We start from the raw sequence: 20,686 nt of genomic DNA on the forward strand, positions 1-20,686 counted from the left end.
AAGAATATAACTTCTATAATACTGCCCCTATATACAAGAATATAACTACTATAATACTGCCCCCTATATACAAGAATATACCTACTATAATACTGCTCCTATATACAAGAATATAACTACTATAATACTGCTCCTATATACAAGAATATAACTACTATAATACTGCTCCTATATACAAGAATGTAACTACTATAATACTGCTCCTATATACAAGAATGTAACTACTATAATACTGCTCCTGTATACAAGAATATAACTACTATAATACTGCTCCTGTATACAAGAATATACCTACTATAATACTGCTCATATATACAAGAATATAACTACTATAATACTGCTCCTATCTACAAGAATATAACTACTATAATACTGCTCCTGTATACAAGAATATACCTACTATAATACTGCTCCTATATACAAGAATGTAACTACTATAATACTGCCTCCTATATACAAGAATATAACTACTATAATACTGCTCCTGTATACAAGAATATATCTACTATAATACTGCTCCTATATACAAGAATATAACTACTATAATACTGCTCCTATATACAAGAATATAACTACTATAATACTGCTCCTATATACAAGAATATAACTACTATAATACTGCCTCCTATATACAAGAATATAACTACTATAATACTGCTCCTATATACAAGAATATAACTACTATAATACTGCTCCTATATACAAGAATATAACTACTATAATATTGCTCCTATATACAAGAATATAACTAATATAATACTGCTCCTATATACAAGAATATAACTACTATAATACTGCTCCTATATACAAGAATATAATTACTATAATACGGCTCCTATATACAAGAATATATCTACTATAATACTGCTCCTATATACAAGAATATAACTACTATAATACTGCCTCCTATATACAAGAATATAACTACTATAATACTGCCCCCTATAGAGATTAGTATTTACCTGTCATCCACTGGGCACAGGACTTGCATAGAGAGATACCACCTATCGGTCACAGGGTAGGGGATGATGTGAGTTCCGCTAGTCGCTCCGTCGGACAGGTTGAAGGAATATCCCTGTGAGAAAGCTGCAAAGGATAGAAAGACTCATCATAACGATCAGATAAAGTGTTGCAAACTACATGCTGGGAGTTGTAGTTTTGCAACAGCTGGAGATCCCTTCTTGCTTCTAGTAATTGGGGACATACTAGTTGAGTTACAAGCCTAACAAGCCTGAGAGCTGAGGGTTCGTCACAATTGCATCTAGTCTAGATAATCCACTGTGCGCTTAGTATGGTTGAAAAGAAGAAAAAAAATAAAATAATCAGTAAGGCCCCTTTAATTCTGGGAAAATAAACCAGGTTTACTTTACCTGTGTCGCAATTCTGCGTAACGTTCAGAGTCAGGACGGGGGCGGCGGGGCTCAGGCACGCCATGACGGTACTGTTCACACCTGTCTGATAGGAAGATAAAAGGGCGCACGATGATGGAGAGATTGTTCCCAGGGCCGTAACTGGGTGTCCTATAATTACATCTCTCTTCTGTGACTAATGGTGGTGCAACAATTTATTACTGTAACTGGGTCACGTGATCACCAGTGTGACCCACAGAAAAGCACAGTGTTTAATGGGTCAGAGGAAATGCTGGGTCAACTATCTTCCTTTAAACTACAGGATGACATCATCACCTATCATATTCCTCCTACTACCTCCCAGAACCCTCCCCACCCAGCTCTATCTGTATACTGCTGCTGCTCTCTGTGGGATCAGGATATATAGTAGTTATACACCTCCCCTCCAGCTCTGCCTGTATACTGTTGCTATCTCTGTGGGATCAGGATATATAGTACTTATACACCTCCCCTCCAGCTTTATCTGTATACTGCTGCTGCTTTCTCTATGGTATCAGGATATATAGTAGTTATAAAGCTCCCCTGCAGCTCTCTCTCTCTATGGGATAAGGATATATTGTATTTATACACCTCCCCTCCAGCTCTGTCTGTATACTGCTGCTGTTTGCTGAACGAGATCAGGATATATAGTAGTTATACACCTCCTCTCCAGTTCTACCTGTATACGGCTGCTTTCTCTATAGGATGGGGATATATAGTAATTATAAAGTTCCCCTGCAGCTCTGTCTGTATACTGCTGCTGCTATCTCCATGGGATCAGGATATATAGTAGTTATACACCTCCCCTCAAGCTCTGTCTGTATACTGCTACTGCTATCTCTATTGAATCAGGATATATAGTAGTTATACATCTATCTGTATACTGCTGTTGCTATCTCTATGGGATCAGGATATATGGTAGGAAATCATTTTTGCTCTGACATACAACCAGTACGGCTGAAAATCCATGCCTGCCACATCAACTAAAACAGGTAAGCACAAGGCATACACAAAAACCTCTAAAGTATTCTCTAATAATAGCCTATGCTGCGCTAAATAAGAAAAGATGAAAAAAAAGTTCTTATATTCACCTTATTCAACTGCAAGTTGACAACCAGCGTGCCACCGCTGTCCATTTCTGAGTCGAGGTCAAGCAGGACCACGCTAGGCAGCTGGGCAACCACAGGCACGGATGGAGTAGTCACAGGATGGAACCTCACGGATACCACGTCCAGTTCCTCCCGGATGACGGGGTATTTGCGCAGACAGGAGGTGGAGCCCTCGGTCACCGGGGCGGCAGTGGTGTTGGGGGTAAGCTGCCGGCCGTCTCTTAACAAGGCGGAGTTATTCTGGGAGAACATGTTCAGGAAAGCCATGAACGATCTGGACCCTACACTCCCCGGTCTACAGACTGCAAGAGAAGATGAGGTTGACGTTACCGTTCAGCAGGTAACCCCCCCCCCCCCCCCCCTCTGCTTCTTCTATTCAGGTATTGGAAAAAAAAAACGTCGTCTATATACCCGATCTCCCCCGGTGATACCTGAGAGGTTGTACACCAGATCAAAGGACACGCTGCCATTCAGCCACGCCGGCTTCTCCACCAGGACGTTCAGCCACTTCTCCCAGGGCGGAGAATGCAGGAGAATGCCGCAGTCCGGACCGTCACTGCAGTTGACCGTGTGGGCAGAGGAGCCTGGCTGCGTTACCGACCCTATGGTGACTTTCAGAGGACATTCGGTGGAATTGGAAGAGCATTTCAGCAGCTGGAGATGCAGCTCCCGGGTATATTCAGGGACAAAGATCCTGAGGGACAAAGAAATATATACAGTATATACGCAAGTCATCTATCCGGGGTCATCCTTTAGATCAGTCTGCAGTCAGCCATGGTTTATTAACCTAATCTGTATCGACACCTTCTTCAATATATTGATCTAGGCATACAGAGAGGCACCACTATAGGGCAGTGTTTCCCAACCAGGGTGCCTCCAGCTGTTGCAAAACTACAACTCCCAGCAAGCCCGGACAGCCTTCGGCTGTCCAGGCTAGCTGGGAGTTGTAGTTTTGCAACAGCTGGAGGCACCCTGGTTGGGAAACACTGCTATAGTGGAAGCAGAGCCAGCAGATAAGGGGCCCCAATGACACCTAGGAAAACATCAGTATTATACATGGGTCCTAATACAGCTTTGGCCGAGGAGATGCAAATCATGCCTCTGCTTAGATACATAGCTCAGCAGACATGAAAAGCTGAGATACACGGCACTATAGAAAGAAACACATATGAAGAGCTTAGATACACAGCAATAAACACAGCCCAGCGGTCAGAACTTATAATAGAATTAACTAAATACAGGGTTAGATGCACGGCACAGCAGACAGGTGATAGGCTTAGATACATCGACTTAACAGAGTATCGCGCATGGTGTTCAGCTCCACAAACAGCCAGTATCACACATGACAGACTTAGATACACAGCTCAGGAAGCAGAATTACACATAAGGCTTATATATATTTTGTACTGCACATGATAGGAGTATCTAAGCCTCTTATGTGTGATGCTATCATTTGCGATACTGGGTATCTAAGCCTCGTGCGATTCTGTTTCCTAAGCTTTGTATCCAAGTCAGTTGTGTGTGACACTGTCTGCTGAGCAGAACGTGAGATACTACCTGCAATGCTGATGTATCTAGGTCAGTCATATGTGATACGCCTTGCATCTAAGCCTATAATTTGCACTGTCTGTGTGTAAAACTCTTCTGAGCGGTGTATCTAAGCCCATCTTGTGTATTACATTACATCTGCTGAGCCTGTATAGGATACTTCTATGATGTGTGATACTCTGATGAGATGTGTATCTAAGCCTACTATGTGCGATACTCTGCTTAGCTGTGTATCATACACAGGCTCAGCAGATGTAGCACACGATAGGCTTAGAAAAACTAGATCAGCAGACAGTATAACCTGTGACAGGCTTAGATACATGACTCAGCAGGATCACAAAAAGGATAGACTTAGATACAAAAGGTAAGCAGATGTACTGAACACGATACACTTACACTCAGCTCAGCATACAGTATATCCCATAAGTGACTCCACCCCTCACATTATATATACAGTATATCCCATAAGTGAGTCCACCCCTCACAATATATATACAGTATATCCCATAAGTGACTCCACCCCTCACATTATATATACATTATATCCCATAAGTGAGTCCACCCCTCACATTATATATACAGTATCTCCCATAAGTGACTCCACCCCTCACATTATATATACAGTATATTCCATAAGTGACTCCACCCCTCACATTATATATACAGTATATCCCATAAGTGAGTCCACCCCTCACATTATATATACAGTATATCCCATAAGTGAGTCCACCCCCCACATTATATATACAGTATATCCCATAAGTGACTCCACCCCTCACATTATATATAGTATATCCCATAAGTGACTCCACCCATCATATTATATACAGTATCTCCCATAAGTGACTACACCCCTCACATTATATATACAGTGTATCCCATAAGTGAGTCCACCCCTCACATTATATATACAGTATATCCCATAAGTGACTCCACTCCTCACATTATATATACAGTATCTCCCATAAGTGACTCCACCCCTCACATTATATATACAGTATATCCCATAAGTGATTCCACCCCTCACATTATATATACAGTATATTCCATAAGTGAGTCCACCCCTCACATTATATATACAGTATATTCCATAAGAGAGTCCACCCCTCACATTATATACAGTATCTCCCATAAGTGACTCCACCCCTCACATTATATATACAGTATATCCCATAAGTGACTCCACCCCTCACATTATATATACAGTATATCCCATAAGTGAGTCCACCCCTCACATTATATATACAGTATATCCCATAAGTGAGTCCACCCCTCACATTATATATACAGTATCTCCCATAAGTGACTCCACCCCTCACATTATACAGTCATGGCCGTAAGTGTCGGCACCCCTGAAATTTTTCTCGAAAATGAAGTATTTCTCACAGGACAGGATTGCAGTAACACATGTTTTGCTATACACATGTTTATTCCCTTTCTGTATAGTGGAACTAAACCAAAAAAGGGAGGAAAATAGCAAATTGGACATAATGTCACCAAACTCCAAAAATGGGCTGCACAAAATTATTGGCACCCTTAACTTAATATTTGGTTGCACACCCTTTGGAAAAAATAACTGAAATCAGTGTCTTCCTATAACCATTAATAAGCTCCTTACACCTCTCAGCCGGAATGTTGGACAACTCTTCCTATAACCATCAATAAGCTCCTTACACCTCTCAGCCGGAATGTTGGACCACTCTTCCTTTACAAACTGCTCCCGGTCTCTTATTGGAAGGCGCCTTTTCCTAACAGTAATTATAAGATCTCTGCACAGGTGATCAATGGGATTTAGATCTGGACTCATTGCTGCCACTTCAGAACTCTCCAGCGCTTTGTTGTCATCCATTTCTGGGGCTTTTTGACGTATGTTTGGGGTCATTGTCCTGCTGGAAGACCCAAGATCTCAGACGCAAACCCAGCTTTCTGACACTGGGCTGTACAGTGCGACCCAAAATCCATTGGTAATCCTCAGATTTCATGATGTCTTGTACACATTCAAGGCCCCCAGTGCCAGAGGCAGCAAAACAACCCAAAACATCACTGACCTCTCCCATATGTCACTGTAGGTACTGTGTTCTTTTCTTTGTAGGCCTCATTCTGTTTTCGGTAAACAGTAGAATGATGGGCATTACCAAAAAGCTCTATCTTGGTCTCATCTGTCCACAAGACGTTTTCCCAGAAGGATTTTGGTTACTCAAGTTCATTTTGGGAAAATGTAGTCTTGTTTTTTTATGTCTCTGTGTCAGCAGTGGGGTCCTCCTGGGTCTCCTCCATAGTGGGGTCCTCCTGGGTCTCCACCATAGTGGGGTCCTCCTGGGTCTCCTCCATAGTGGGGTCCTCCTGGGTCTCCTCCATAGCGTTTCATTTCATTTAAATGTGGACGGATAGTTCGAGCTGACACTGATGCTCCCTGAGCCTGCAGGACAGCTTGAATACCTTTGGAACTTGTTTGGGGCTGCTTATCCACCATCCGGACTATCCTGCATTGACACCTTTCATCAGTTTTTCTCTTCCGTCCACTCCCAGGGAGATTATCTACAGGGCCATGGGTTGGAAACTTCTTGATAATGTTGCGCACTGTGGACAAAGGCAAATCTATATATCTGGAGATGGACTTGTGTTACGCCGAGCGCTCCAGGTCCCCGCTCCTCCCCGGAGCGCTCGCTACACCCTCGCTACTGCAGCGCCCCGGTCAGATCCACTGACCGGGTGCGCTGCGATACCACCTCCAGCCGGGATGCGATTCGCGATGCGGGTGGCGCCCGCTCGCGATGCGCACCCCGGCTCCCGTACCTGACTCGCTCTCCGTCGGTCCTGTCCCGGCGCGCGCGGCCCCGCTCCCTAGGGCGCGCGCGCGCCGGGTCTCTGCGATTTAAAGGGCCACTGCGCCACTGATTGGTGCAGTGGTTCTAATCAGTGTGTTCACCTGTGCACTCCCTATGTATACCTCACTTCCCCTGCACTCCCTCGCCGGATCTTGTTGCCATTGTGCCTAGTGAAAGCGTTTCCTTGTGTGTTCCTAGCCTGTGTTCCAGACCTCCTGCCGTTGCCCCTGACTACGATCCTTGCTGCCTGCCCCGACCTTCTGCTACGTCCGACCTTGCTTTTGTCTACTCCCTTGTACCGCGCCTATCTTCAGCAGTCAGAGAGGTTGAGCCGTTGCTAGTGGATACGACCTGGTTGCTACCGCCGCTGCAAGACCATCCCGCTTTGCGGCGGGCTCTGGTGAATACCAGTAGTGACTTAGAACCGGTCCACTAGCACGGTCCACGCCAATCCCTCTCTGGCACAGAGGATCCACCTCCTGCCAGCCGGCATCGTGACAACTTGTAACCTTGAGATTGTTGATATTTTTCCACAATTTTGGTTCTCAAGTCCTCAGACAGTTTTCTTCTCCTCTTTCTGTTGTCCATGCTTAGTGTGACACACACAGACACACAATGCAAAGACTCAGTGAACTTCTCTCCTTTTTATCTGCTTTCAGGTGTGATATTTATATTGCCCACACCTGTTGCTTTCCCCAGGTGAGTTTAAAGGAACATCACATGCTTGAAACAATCTTATTTTTCCACAATTTTGAAAGGGTGTCAATAATTTTGTCCAGCCCATTTTTGGAGTTTGGTGACATTATGTCCAATTTACTTTTTTTCCTCCGTTTTTTGGTTTAGTTTCAATACACACAAAGGGAATAAACATGTGTATAGCAAAACGTGTGTTACTGCAATCCTTTTCTGTGAGAAATATTTCATTTTCTAGAAAAATGTCAGGGGTGCCAACATGTACAGCCATGACTGTATATACAGTATCTCCCATAAGTGACAGTATGGCCCCCCCCCCCCCTCTTTCGTGCGCTCCCCTGTGATCTGAGCGAGCGATTGCCCTCATCTATCACCCAACGTCCTAAAAGCCAATTACTTGTAGCGAGCCGCATTCTTTATCGATTCCAGAACTTGCTGCACGGGCACATTCGCCTGCAAAATTGGCACGTCCACTTCTCGGAGGACAAACAGCTCTGGCTGGAAAACGTACGTACAGGAGGTGGTGAGACCCTGGAATAAGGAGGAAAAAAAAAAAAAAAGGGAGGAATATTAAAGGGGTACTCCACTGGAAAACATTTTCTTTAAATAAACTGGTGCCAGAAAGTTAAACAGATTTGTAAATTAATTATTTTTAATCTTAATCCTTCCAGTACTTATCAGCTGCTGTATGATCCACAGGAAGTTATTTTCTTTTTCAATTTCTTTTCTGTCTGACCACAGTGCTCTCTGCTGACACCTCTGTCCATGTCAGGAACTGTCCAGAGCAGGAGAGGGTTTTCTATGGGGATTTGCTCCTAATCTGGACAGTTCCAAAAATGGACAGAGGTGTCAGCAGAGAGAGCACTGTGGTCAGACAGAAAGGAAATTAAAAAAAGAAAAGAATTTCCTCTGTAGTATACAGCAGCTGATAAGTACTGGAAGGATTAGGATTTTTTAATAGAAGTCATTTACAAATCTGTATAATTTTCTGGCACCAGTTGATTTAAAGTAAAATGTTTTCCAGTGGAGTACCCCTTTAATACCCCAATGTGAATACACACACACATAGGGATCTTAATTTCTTCCTATACACATAGAATGACCCCATATAGTATTGTGCACCCTAAATCTCCTGGTTCATGAATAGTATTCTGGAATGGCAGTAAGGACTGACACACTGAAACAACAGGGACTAATCATGTGACTCCTATCAGTTGTGTTTTATACAATAATTAAGAAAAGTGTCATATTTCTTGCTCTTGATCAGTGTTTCCTAATCAGTGTGCCTCCAGCTGTTGCAAATCTACAACTCCCAGCATGCCGGGACAGCCGTTGGCTGTCCCGGCATGCTGGGAGTTGTAGTTTTGCAATAGCTGGAGGCAAGCAGAAATGTTGAAAAACGTGAGCAAAAACAGAAAAACAGAGCTGATTTCTTCTAAAAACAGTGTCACGCCTGCCCTCAGGCTGTGTGCGGTATTGCAGCTCAGTTCCATGGAAGTAAATGGAGCCAAGTTGTAACACCACACAACCTGAGGACAGGGGAAGTGCTGTTTTGGGGGGGAAAATTGCCATTTTTTTTTCTATTCTTGGTAAAAGGGTACTCCGGTGGAAAACTTTATTATTTTTATTTTATTTTTTTTTATCAACTGGTGCCAAAAAGTTAAACAGATTTGTAAATTACTTCTATTAAAAAAATCTTAATCCTTCCAGTACTTATTAGCTGCTGAATACTACAGAGGAAATTATTTTCTTTTTGGAACACAGAGCTCTCTGCTGACATCATGGGCACAGTGCTCTCTGCTGACACCTCTGTCTATTTTAACAACTGTCCAGAGAAGGAGAAAATCCCCATAGAAAACACATGCTGCTCTGGACAGTTCTTAAAATGGACAGCAGAGGTCAGAAGAGAGCGCTGTGCTCATGATGTCAGCAGAGAGCTCTGTGTTCCAAAAAGAAAAGAATTTCCTCTGTAGTATTCAGCTGCTAATAGGTACTGGAAGGATTAAGATTTTTTAATAGAAGTAATTTACAAATCTGTTTAACTTTCTGGCACCAGTTGATTTAAAAAAAATAAATAAAAATAAATAAATAAAAAAAAGTTTTCCACCGGAGGACCCCTTTAACTAATTTGAGGCTATGTTTCCACACAACATAATTTTGGCTTTTTTTGGGACGTGAAAAAAAAAATAAATAAAAAAACTACCCCATTTTGCACTCACAACAAGCAGTTTTTTGTGTCTTTTTCACGCAAAAATAGTGAGTCTTGGCAGTTTTCCCCCTTGCATTTTTATAATTACAAGTAGAGATGAGCGAACTTGCAGTAAATTTGATTCGTCACGAACTTCTCGGCTCGGCAGTTGATGACTTATCCTCCATAAATGAGTTCAGCTTTCAGGTGCTCCGGTGGCTGGAAAAGGTGGATACATTCCTAGGAAAGAGTCTCCAGCCACCGGGGCACCTGAAAGCTGAACTCATTTATGCAGAATAAGTCATCAACTGCCGAGCCGAGAAGTTCGTGACGAATCGAATTTACTGTAAGTTCGCTCATCTCTAATTACAAGCCATGTGATTCATTCATCATGTGATCAGGATTTCTACTGAAGAATTAGTGAAAAAAAAAAAAAAAAGCCAAACTTTCCAATGTTATACCCACATTGCATTTTGGCAAACAAAAAAAAAAACAAAAATTTTTTTTAAAAAACTGTTTTTACTAACATTGACTTCAATGGCAGCAAAACCGCTGCGGAAAATCCGTTGGAAATCAGTAGGTGTGAACGGAGCCTTACACAGATTATAGAACTCAATGGACTCACCTGAATCTCTATTTTCTCCGTAGCTTTGGGCAGGTGCGCAGCGACAAACCAGTCCCCGGGCGCGGGATTGCTGATATTCAGGTATAAGGTGCTCTGCATAGTATTCCGAAACGTCATCGTCTGAGTGAACGAGAACGGGACACTGGTGTTTGGGGCGAAGCTGGAGTTTAAGGGGTTAATCACCGGCGGGGCTCCATATCGGAAGTGTCTGGAAAACACAACACAAGAATCAGGGTAACCAAGTGGTCCTGCGTACAAGAGACGGCCATATCCTGACAGACAGACGGGACCTACACTGTGATCTCCACGTCTCCACAGCCGCCCCCCTTCCCCCGAGAAGCCTGAAGGAGCCACCGGAGCAGCACGGCATCGGCCGGCACCCGGAACTGGAAGAGCCGTACGTTCCCATACCAGCTGAAGAAGGACAACCGCTGGGGACCCTGGGAGAACAACTCCGAGACATAGGAGAGATCTGTAAAGAGAAGAGAACAGAACCTTATAATGACTATATCAGAGCAGAGCCACCTAGAGGTTAAACTACCATGAACAGCACCGTTGTTATCGCTGCTGATGACCCAGTCTTCTCCGGGACTATAAGATATGGCCTATATATTCTTAAAAGGAACAACTGAGATCACTCGCTACCTCGATAAACACAGGATGATCACCTAACAAAATGGCCGCCTAATAGTTAACAGGATAACCATAGTCCCTAGGAGCATTTGCCCCTTAGATCAGAAAAATTCTAAATCATCATAGTTTTTCTCAGCAATGTTTTGGGAAGACTGCTGGGTAGTAGCCAATATGGCCGTCATTATAGATCAGTGGTCTCCTAACTGTGGACCTCCAGATATTGCAAAACAACAATTCCTAGCATGCCTGGATACCCCCTTAATTTTTTTTTAAGCTGTAACAATAAAGATATGTGCGCACAAACAAGTATTTCATGGAACGCAATGGTAAAAATAAATAAATCAAAATTAAAAAAAAGTCCTAAAAAAAAGCATTTTTTTTTTTAATGTTTGAAAATGGAGACATAAAACATCACAAAAGATGGACCAAATAACAGTATGTGCACATAGCCTAAAATGTAACCCCCCCCCCCTTTTAATATCTTATTCCTAGGATGATATCTGACTGCTCAAAATTTACAGGCCTGAAGCCTGAGGCTGCACTACTGATAGATTCTGCTGACAGCAACTCAGGTCCAAGGTTGCCATGGAGATCCTTGGTAACCTGCTGGATAGTGGCCAATATGGCCCTCATTATAGATAAGTGGCCTCCAGCTGTTGCAAAACTACAATGCCCAGCATGCCCTGACAGCCAAGTCTAGAGCTGCACTACTGACAGATTCTGCTGACAACATGTCAGGTGCAGTGTTGCCATAGAGATCCTTGGAAAACTGCTGAGTAGTATCCAAAATGGCTGTCATTATAGAGCAGTGGTCTCCAAACTGTGGACCTCCCGCAATTGCAAAACTACAAAACCCAGCATGCCCTGACAGATTCTGTTGACAACATGCCGGGTGCAAGGTTGCCATGGAGATTCCTTAGAGAACTACTGGGTAGTAGCCAATATGGCCGTCATTATACATCAGTGGTCTTCAAACTGTGATCTTGGGCAGAGATGAGCGAACTTACAGTAAATTCGATTCGTCACGAACTTCTCGGCTCGGCAGTTGATGACTTTTCCTGCATAAATTAGTTCAGCTTTCCAGTGCTCCCGTGGGCTGGAAAAGGTGGATACAGTCCTAGGAGACTCTTTCCTAGGACTGTATCCACCTTTTCCAGGCCACCGGAGCACCGGAAAGCTGAACTAATTTATGCAGGAAAAGTCAGCAACCGCAGAGCCGAGAAGTTCGTGACGAATCGAATTTACTGTAAGTTCGCTCATCTCTAATCTTGAGTTGCAGAACTACAACTCCCAGCATGCCCGGACAGCCGTTGGCTGTCCGGGCATTCTGGGAGTTGTAGTTTTGCAACTGCTGGAGGTCCACAGTTTGGAGACCACTAACACAATTAAAGGGGTACTCCACTGGAACATTTTTTTTTTTTTTTAAATAAACTGATGCCAGAAAGTTAAAAACAGATTTGTAAATTACTTCTATTAAAAAAATCTTAATCCTTCCAGTACTTATCAGCTGCTGTTATAATCCACAGGAAGTTCTTTACTTTTTGAACTTCCTTTTTGCCTGACCACAGTGCTCTCTACTGACACCTCTGTCCATTTTAGGAACTGTCCAGATCAGGATAGGTTTTCTATGGGGATTTGCTCCTACTCCGGACAGTTCCTAAAAATGGACAGAGGTGTCAGTAGAGAGCACTGTGGTCAGGCAGAAAGGAAATTCAAAAAAGTAAAGAACTTCCTGTGGATCATAACAGCAGCTGATAAGTACTAGAAGGATTAAGATTTTTTTAATAGAAGCAATTTACAAATCTGTCTAACTTTCTGGCACCAGTTTATTTAAAAAAAAAAAAAAAAAAAAAAAGTACCCCTTTAAGAAAATTTCCCGTTCAGGAAGTTGAGAACGATGACGGGGGGGGGGGGGGGGGGGGGTACGTGTTATTAAAAGGGAAGACGATGGAAGAAGAGGGCCAAGTGTAAAGTCTGAGACTGCACTACTGACAGTGTTGCCATGGAGACCCTTGCGAGGGTCAAAATTATCGACAGTTCTATAAAAGTCAAATCTGCTATAAGGACTAGGTGACAGTTCACACTACATCTACATTTGCTGCAGTTCAGGAGTCTACTAGATGACGGGGCCTGTGGGCGTGTTGTACTGACGGCCATATTTGTTGGATTTAAAAGCGGAAACGCTCGGTAATTACAGTAGAATCATCAGATTAATCATTAACAAGATACATGAGTCATAAAGTGACTACAGTCAGGCAGGAGGATGGGCGAGTCTGGGCTCCGTGGAGATGACAAAGGCCTCGCTTGTTTGTGGGAACCCGATGAGAAATGATCTGGCGCCGCATTCATTGTGTTATCTGTACCCGCTCTGCGGCCTTCACGTGATAGGTCCCCGACAACAAAAACACCTTCTCTATATCCACCTAACCAGACCAGAAGGATATCAACATGGCTACCAGTGTACACCAACAATTAGAGATACAGGCCCAATGCCTGAGGCTGCACTACTACTATCTCAGCCTGAGATTCTGTCAGAACTGGAAGACTAAAGAACCTTCACCTCCAATAATAAAAAGTATATTGTTATGGGGTTTCTTTTATTTCTTTATTGGGTTTAGTCACCCAGCGGTAAAGCCGGGCATGCTGGGAGTTGTAGTTGTGCAACATCTGGAGGTCCAAAGTTTGGAAGAAGAAGAAGGGCCCTCAGAGGCTGCACTGCTGGCCTGAAGTCTGAGGCTGCACTACTGAATGTTGTCATGCAGACCGTTACGTGGAAGAAGAAGGGCACGGCATAAAGTCTGAGGCTGCAGTATGTCAACAATATGACATACCGGCCCAACGCCTGAGGCTGCACTAGTATTTCTTCAGTCTGAAATTCTGTCAGAACTAGAAGACCGAAGAACCTTCACCTCCCATAATAAAAGTACTGTACATACCTGAGGCTGCACTAGTATTTCTTCAGTCTGAAATTCTGTCAGAACTAGAAGACCGAAGAACCTTCACCTCCCATAATAAAAGTACTGTACATACCTGAGGCTGCACTACTACTACCTCAGGCTGAAATTCTGTCAGAACTAGAAGACCGAAGAACCTTCACCTCCCATAATAAAAGTACTGTACATACCTGAGGCTGCACTACTACTACCTCAGGCTGAAATTCTGTCAGAACTAGAAGACCGAAGAACCTTCACCTCCCATAATAAAAGTACATGCTTTTTTTTATTTTTCTTTATATGGTTTAATCACACAGTGGTAAAGCTGGGCATGCTGGGAGGTGTAGTGTTGCAATATCTGGAGGTTCACTGATCTGCACAATTCGGAAAACTTTCTGTTCAGGAAGGTGAAATGGATGAGGGAGGTGGACGTGTTATTAGGGAAAAGGGAAAGATGATGGGAGAAGAAGGGCCCTCTGAGGCGGCGGCACTGACCCAAAGTCTGAGGCTGCACTACTGACAGTGCTGCAATGGAGTCCCTTGCGTGAATAGACGATGGAGGAAGAAGGGCACGGTATAAAGTCTGAGGCTGCAATAGGTCAACAATATGACATACAGGCCAAACGCCTGAGGCTGCACTACTATTACTTTAGCTTGAGATTCTGTCAGAACTCGAAGACTGAAGAACCTTCACCTCCCATGATAAACAGTATTTGGTCACATGCTTTTTAGTCACCCGGCGGTAAAGTTGGTTGGACGCGGATTTATTCTTTATTAAAGTTTACTTTGCTGAGTGGTTGGGATTAATGTCTACTATTGGTGGTGTAACCCTTCATAATAATGCCACGGCCTAAGTCAACCTCGCTGTGTTCCCCATTTGTGCTCAGTGAAGCAGTTATTATTGTATTGGGGTAAGGCCCTTTGTGTGGTCACTGTTCACCACATACAGGATGGGGCTTTTTGCAGAAGCCGTGACTATGGCGCCCAAATCACCAAACATATCATGGCTGTATCCTCATATACACATTAGGGATGTAAGAAAAAAAAAATTATCGATTTGCGCGATTTTTTCATTTGCCGATACTGAATCGATTCAAAATATTTTTGAATCGATTCTTTTAGAGATGTGGAATTTTTATCTCCTGATGCCCGGAATAGCATGTCCCGGGCATCAGGAGATACAAGTTCCACATTTGTGGAGCCGGGCAGGGCCGGATCTGACGCGGCGGCGCTCTGGGTGTACGGAGCGGGCTCCGACTCGTGCCCGCTCCTTACTCTGCGACCCCCCGGCTGATTTCAGTAGCCGGGGGCCGCTGATGCATCACCGCCGCTAGTATCCAGCATGCGGTGCTCTGCATTGTGTATGGAGCGGGCTCCGGACTCATGCCCGCCCCATACTCTGCAGCCCCCGGCTGTTCTCAGTAGCCGGGGGCCACCGCTAATAGCCAGCATGCGGCGATCGCCACGGCTGGCTATTAAAGGAGTAGTCTGGCGCACACTTTTCTCGTTTTATCCCGTCCGGGCTGCAAAATAAAAGAAAACGCACTTTCTCTTACCTACCAACGAGCCCCCGGAGCTCCGGTACAGGTGTTCGGTCCCCGGGCTGTATTCTTCTTACTTCCTGTTAGCCCGGCACGTCACACGGAGCTTCAGCCTATCACTGGCCTCAGTGATGTCCCGCCTCAGCCAGTGATAGGCTGAAGCTCCGTGTGACGTGCCGGGCTAACAGGAAGTAAGAAGAATACAGCCCGGGGACCGAACACCTGTACCAGAGTGTACCGGAGCTCCGGGGGCTCGTTGGCAGGTAAGATAAAGTGTGTTTTCTTTTATTTTGCAGCCCGGACGGGATAAAATGAGAAAAGTGTGCGCCGGAGTACTAGATCGCCGCTGTCAAAGCTGACAGCGGCGTCTATTGGGATCTATGAATGCTCCCAGGTGGGCGATGTATCGGGATATATCGCGATGTATCGTCACCTAGACGGTATCGCGATATATATTGAATCGCCACACTGGTATCGCGATTCGAATCGTATCGCCAAATTCTTGGCGATTCACACCCCTAATACACATGAGCCTAAAATTGTATAGGTCCCATTCATGTACTGACCAGATGAGACCAAGACCTGTGAAGGTGTCCTGTGGATGACAGCAAAAGATCCTTTAACTAGGAACTGGCAGAGACACAGGCAAAACGTTGCGATCAGTCGGGGTCTAAGTATTCAGACTCCCAATGATCAATAGAATGGGCAGGGAGAAGAAGGTGCGCTAAGCCCATACTCTCCATACTCGTGCCACGTGCCTGAGACCTTCTTACAATGTAAGTCTATGGGACAGTCCTGATTGTCCGCACAGAAAGCGAGGAGTGAAGCGCTCAGCCACGCACTTCTCTCTGCACTCGTTCTAGTGATCGGTTGGGGTCTGAACCCTTAACACTCAAGACAGAGCTGGACTGTTCCACTGCTGACAGCAGAGAAGTGGTGATGCAGCTTGACAATGTCCAAATATACAGTGATCCCTCAACTTACAATGGCCTCAACATACAATGTACAGACAGTCCAGATCTGTGAAACATGTCAATGGCCGGAAGAACCGACCAATCAGAATGGGAATTCACTGGTAAAACTCCTGTATTACTGAAGTGTATGCACTGACTGATATCTGGTAGCGCCCCCTACAGTATAGGGAGGTATTACATGTTCTGTACACTTTACCTGTACCAGGGTTAACTGCTCCTTTGGACACCAGGTGAGGGCGACTCCATGTTACTTTTTTAGGACATTGTGTACTGTATAGGACCCAGAAGAAGCTCCTGTCCTCTACATAGACCAGTGTTTCCCAAGCAGGGTGCCCCCAGCTGTTGCAAAACTACAACTCCCAGCATGCCCGGACAGCCTTTGGCTGTCCGGGCATGCTGGAAGTTGTAGTTTTGCAACAGCTGGAGGCACCCTGCTTGGGAAACACTGACATAGACCGTGATTACAGCTCCCAGCAGATCTTTCTTACTTTTATATATAAGGATTTGCTTTATCTATATTAGTTATCTACTTATTTTTCTTTAATCCTCACTTTTTCCTATTTTTGGATGACATTTTGGTGGCTTCAGAACCAATTACCAGGTTTCCATAGAGTTCTGGTCTCAACATACAATGGTTTCAGCATACAATGGTTGTCCCAGAACCAATTAATATTGTAACTTGAGGGACCACTGTATTTCCCAAGGTACCGGTCGTACGTGCATACCAGATTTCAGCAAACGCATATCTCATCCAGGGAAAGCTTGATGAGATAAGAGAAGTCCAGAAATAGTTAATTCCCTGGCAAGAGTTTGCTTGCTAGGGACTTTGGCAAATCCTGTTATCGGGACTGGATTTTTATGGCATTAAAAAAAGGCAGGTTTGGTAGTGGGTCCTTTCATCCCCTTCCTGGGCCAGTCAAGGTTTTTCAGACTAACCGAGATCAGCACAGGTGCTGAAGACAGCTCCTTAATAAGTGTCAATCTGCAGAAGAAGCTGTGAGGAACCTGAATCACAGATGAGAATTTGAATCTGGGACTTTGCAGCCTTAAAGGAGTAGTGCAGTGAAAAAATAACTTATTCCCTATCCAAAAGAAGATCAAACAACATTCCCTCATTGGGTGCGGGCCGCGATGAAGAGATTATTATGGAGTGTACGTCTTCACCAGTAATATGTATTGGGAGATTAGCTCAGTAGAACCAGTCGAATAGCGGCAAGACAGCAGTCAGAGACAGGGATATGGGGGTTACATTTTGAAAGGAACTTATCCTCAAAGGATAGGGGATAAGTTATAGATTGTGGGTGTCCTGCCGCTGGGACACCCCGCGATCTCCTGAACCGGGCCCTGGCAGTCTGCAGGAAGCGTCCGTTCCGAACCCCGCAGGAAGCCGCGGCCAACACACCCCCTCCAAGTATCTCTATGGGATACATGGAGGGAGCATGTCGGCCGCCACTTCGTGCGGGGGGTTGGCACACCCCCTTCCAGCAGACTGTCGGGGCCCCGTTCAGGAGATCGCGTCGGGTCACAGCGGTCGGACCCCCGCAATCTATAACTTATCCCCTATCCTTTGGGGGCTAAGTTCCTTTCAAAACGTAACCGCCATATCCCTGTCTCTGACTGCTGTCTTGCCGCTATTTGACTGGTTCTACCGAGCTAATCTCCCAATACGCATTACTGGTGAAAACGTACACTCCATAATAATCTTTTCCTCGCGGCCCGCACCCAATGAGGGAATGTTGTTTGATCTCTACGAGGACGCCTTTATCAGCCTCTGCACCTTGCAGATAGCAGAGCTTGTTCTTCTGCAGTCAGGCTGGGAATAAGCAATTAACCCACGACTGTGCCGCGGGGGTGCTGCTCTAGGCCCCAGGGAGACAGTCAGGTGTGGTAGCGGGTGCCTGTCATTACACGTCGCCGCATACCTTTACCACCTGAAAAACCAGTTACACGTCACACTGGGCCTCAGGTATCAGACTGTGAAAAAAGCAAAATAACGCACGAGAGCGACCAGAGGTTTTTTTTTTTTTATATAGAAGACGGCGCCAGTTTTACGAGCAATGTGCCAATATTTGTGTTGGCAGACGACAAACCGGACCTGAGCGGGAAAACATAAAGAGCTGTTTTAGGCCGCCTGGACCATAGGCAGGTCAGTGGTCTCCAAACTGTGGACCTCCAGCTATTGCAAAACTACAACTCCCAGCATGCCCGGACAGCCAACGGCTGTCCGGGCATGCTGGGAATTGTAGTTTTCCACCATCTGGAGGTCCAAAGTTTGGAGGCCACTGCTGTAGATGGCCTGTGGGGGCACTATCTTCCTCGAGAAGGTCCTTGAACCTTCACCTAAGGAGGACATGACTTTCTTCGTAATTTGCACACATGACCCACAATGACCCCCCCCCCACCCCCCCAGGGTGTGCGTCACAGAGGTGTCCCTGATTTAATATAAAAAACAATGGCGGGAGGGGCGGCACTGCTAGATGAAAATAAACAGGTTTCCGGAAGATTCTGACACATTTACAAAGAGAAAGACAATGAAGAATTCCACACAATACCTCGCTGGCAATAGAAACAGGGATTTAAAAGGACAGTACGCTGTAAAAGCATTAGCAGATTACACTGACGGGGGGGGGGGGGGGGGTATTTATTTATTTTTTTAGACTTCTACACATATATGGAGGATCTGTGGTCTTTAACCATCGATGAAAAACAGGTAGGAATAGGCATTTTAGCTGCTTTTCCCCTTTAAAAATAGTGAAACTTTCAGGTGACCTTGTTGCCCACAGCAACCAATCGGAGGAGGCCTTTTACAAATCCAGTGCAGTGTAAGGACAGTAAGAGGATCTCTCATTGGCTGCTCTGTCAATATGAACACTATGGGGGAGATTTATCAAAACAGTTGCCCATAGCAACCAATCAGATGGCTTCTTTCATTTTCAAAAATGAAAGAAGCGATCTGATTGGTTGCTATGGGCAATTGGGTAACTATGGGTTTTGATAGATCTCCCCCATATAAGTTAGGGATGTCTCCATACGGATATCGGTGCCAGTACTTGTACCAGGGTAAATGTCCCCAATAACCATCCCGATACCTGCAGACCAGTGACATTAAATCCCTATCACCTTTCCTTCATCCCTGCACTGAAGCCTCTTGATCATTCGCTCTGTTGTCTGGGGTGGAGCAGGACCTGCTGTGCACGGAAACAACGTCATCGCGTGGAGTGCAGGAGAAGGTCCGGCACTACTAACAGAGGGAAGGATGCAGACGCCTCAGTGCGGGAGCGGAGGGAAGGAGAGTAGGATTTTTTTTTTTTGGAGAGGACATATTGGAGGAAACTACTTAATGGGGGGGGGGGGGGGTCTACCTAAAAGGGTCTACCTACCTACTAGGGGCTTCTACCTAAAAGCTAAAAGGGGAAAGGTTCCCTACCTATGTTCTGGAGGCTTCTACCTAACAGAGGGGATATGAGGTCGGGGATATGAGGTCGGGGATATGAGGTCGGGGATATGAGGTCGGGGATATGAGGTCGGGGATATGAGTATGATATGAGCTTGTACTTTTTGATCAAAATGTATAACAACAACATTTTCGGTTTTTAAATTATGCTGAGAAGCAAACAGATCAAAATACAAATGGTGGATGTGCGGCTGTGTTTCTGTTTCTCTATTTTTTGTTTGACAATTATAAAAAAGTATCAGTGATTGGTATTGGTGAGTACTTGGAGAAAAGTATCAGTGATTGGTATTGGCGAGTACTCGGAGAAAAGTATCGGTGATTGGTATTGGTGAGTACTCGGAGAAAAGTATCAGTGATTGGTATTGGCGAGTACTCGGAGAAAAGTATCGGTGATTGGTATTGGTGAGTACTCGGAGAAAAGTATCGGTGATTGGTATTGGCGAGTACTTGGAGAAAAGTATCGGTGATTGGTATTGGCGAGTACTTGGAGAAAAGTATCAGTGATTGGTATTGGCGAGTACTTGGAGAAAAGTATCAGTGATTGGTATTGGCGAGTACTTGGAGAAAAGTATCGGTGATTGGTATTGGTGAGTGCTTGGAGAAAAGTATCGGTGATTGGTATAGGTGAGTGCTTGGAGAAAAGTATCGGTGATTGGTATTGGTGAGTACTTGGAGAAAAGTATCGGTACTCGGTCTGATAATTCTCCATAACAATAACCAATACTTTTAGTCCTGGAAGTGGAAGCTGATCCTGGAGCATGGACTGCTCATC

General features: G+C 44.7%; 2 protein-coding genes across 4 annotated transcripts in view; one reads left to right on the forward strand and one right to left on the reverse strand.

Annotated features, from left to right (window-relative positions):
• PGAP6 (post-GPI attachment to proteins 6) overlaps positions 1–20,686 on the reverse strand; it is a 49,361-nt gene that overhangs the window by 21,771 nt on the left and 6,904 nt on the right. Inside the window, exons 1-8 of one of the 3 annotated variants that reach the window (XM_056534034.1) lie at positions 11,555–11,885; positions 10,674–10,851; positions 10,380–10,587; positions 7,964–8,097; positions 2,929–3,191; positions 2,480–2,799; positions 1,371–1,455; positions 963–1,086 (exon numbers count right to left, since the gene is read on the reverse strand). In XM_056534034.1, coding sequence (XP_056390009.1) covers positions 963–1,086; positions 1,371–1,455; positions 2,480–2,799; positions 2,929–3,191; positions 7,964–8,097; positions 10,380–10,587; positions 10,674–10,851; positions 11,555–11,645 — 1,403 coding nt within the window. In that variant the 5' untranslated portion in view covers positions 11,646–11,885. Of the gene's footprint in view, positions 1–962; positions 1,087–1,370; positions 1,456–2,479; positions 2,800–2,928; positions 3,192–7,963; positions 8,098–10,379; positions 10,588–10,673; positions 10,852–10,932; positions 11,340–11,554; positions 11,886–20,686 lie in introns of those variants that run through there. The other 2 variants (XM_056534037.1, XM_056534036.1) reach the window with 2 other exon arrangements.
• Positions 19,420–20,686, forward strand: part of LOC130284075 (NXPE family member 2-like) — a 67,844-nt gene continuing 66,577 nt past the window's right edge. The window contains exon 1 of the mRNA XM_056534040.1: positions 19,420–19,438. The gene's annotated coding sequence lies outside the window, so the exon portion shown is untranslated. The remainder of the gene's footprint in view (positions 19,439–20,686) is intronic.

Source organism: Hyla sarda, chromosome 8, assembly GCF_029499605.1.
Source record: "Hyla sarda isolate aHylSar1 chromosome 8, aHylSar1.hap1, whole genome shotgun sequence".
Lineage (NCBI taxonomy): Eukaryota > Metazoa > Chordata > Amphibia > Anura > Hylidae > Hyla > Hyla sarda.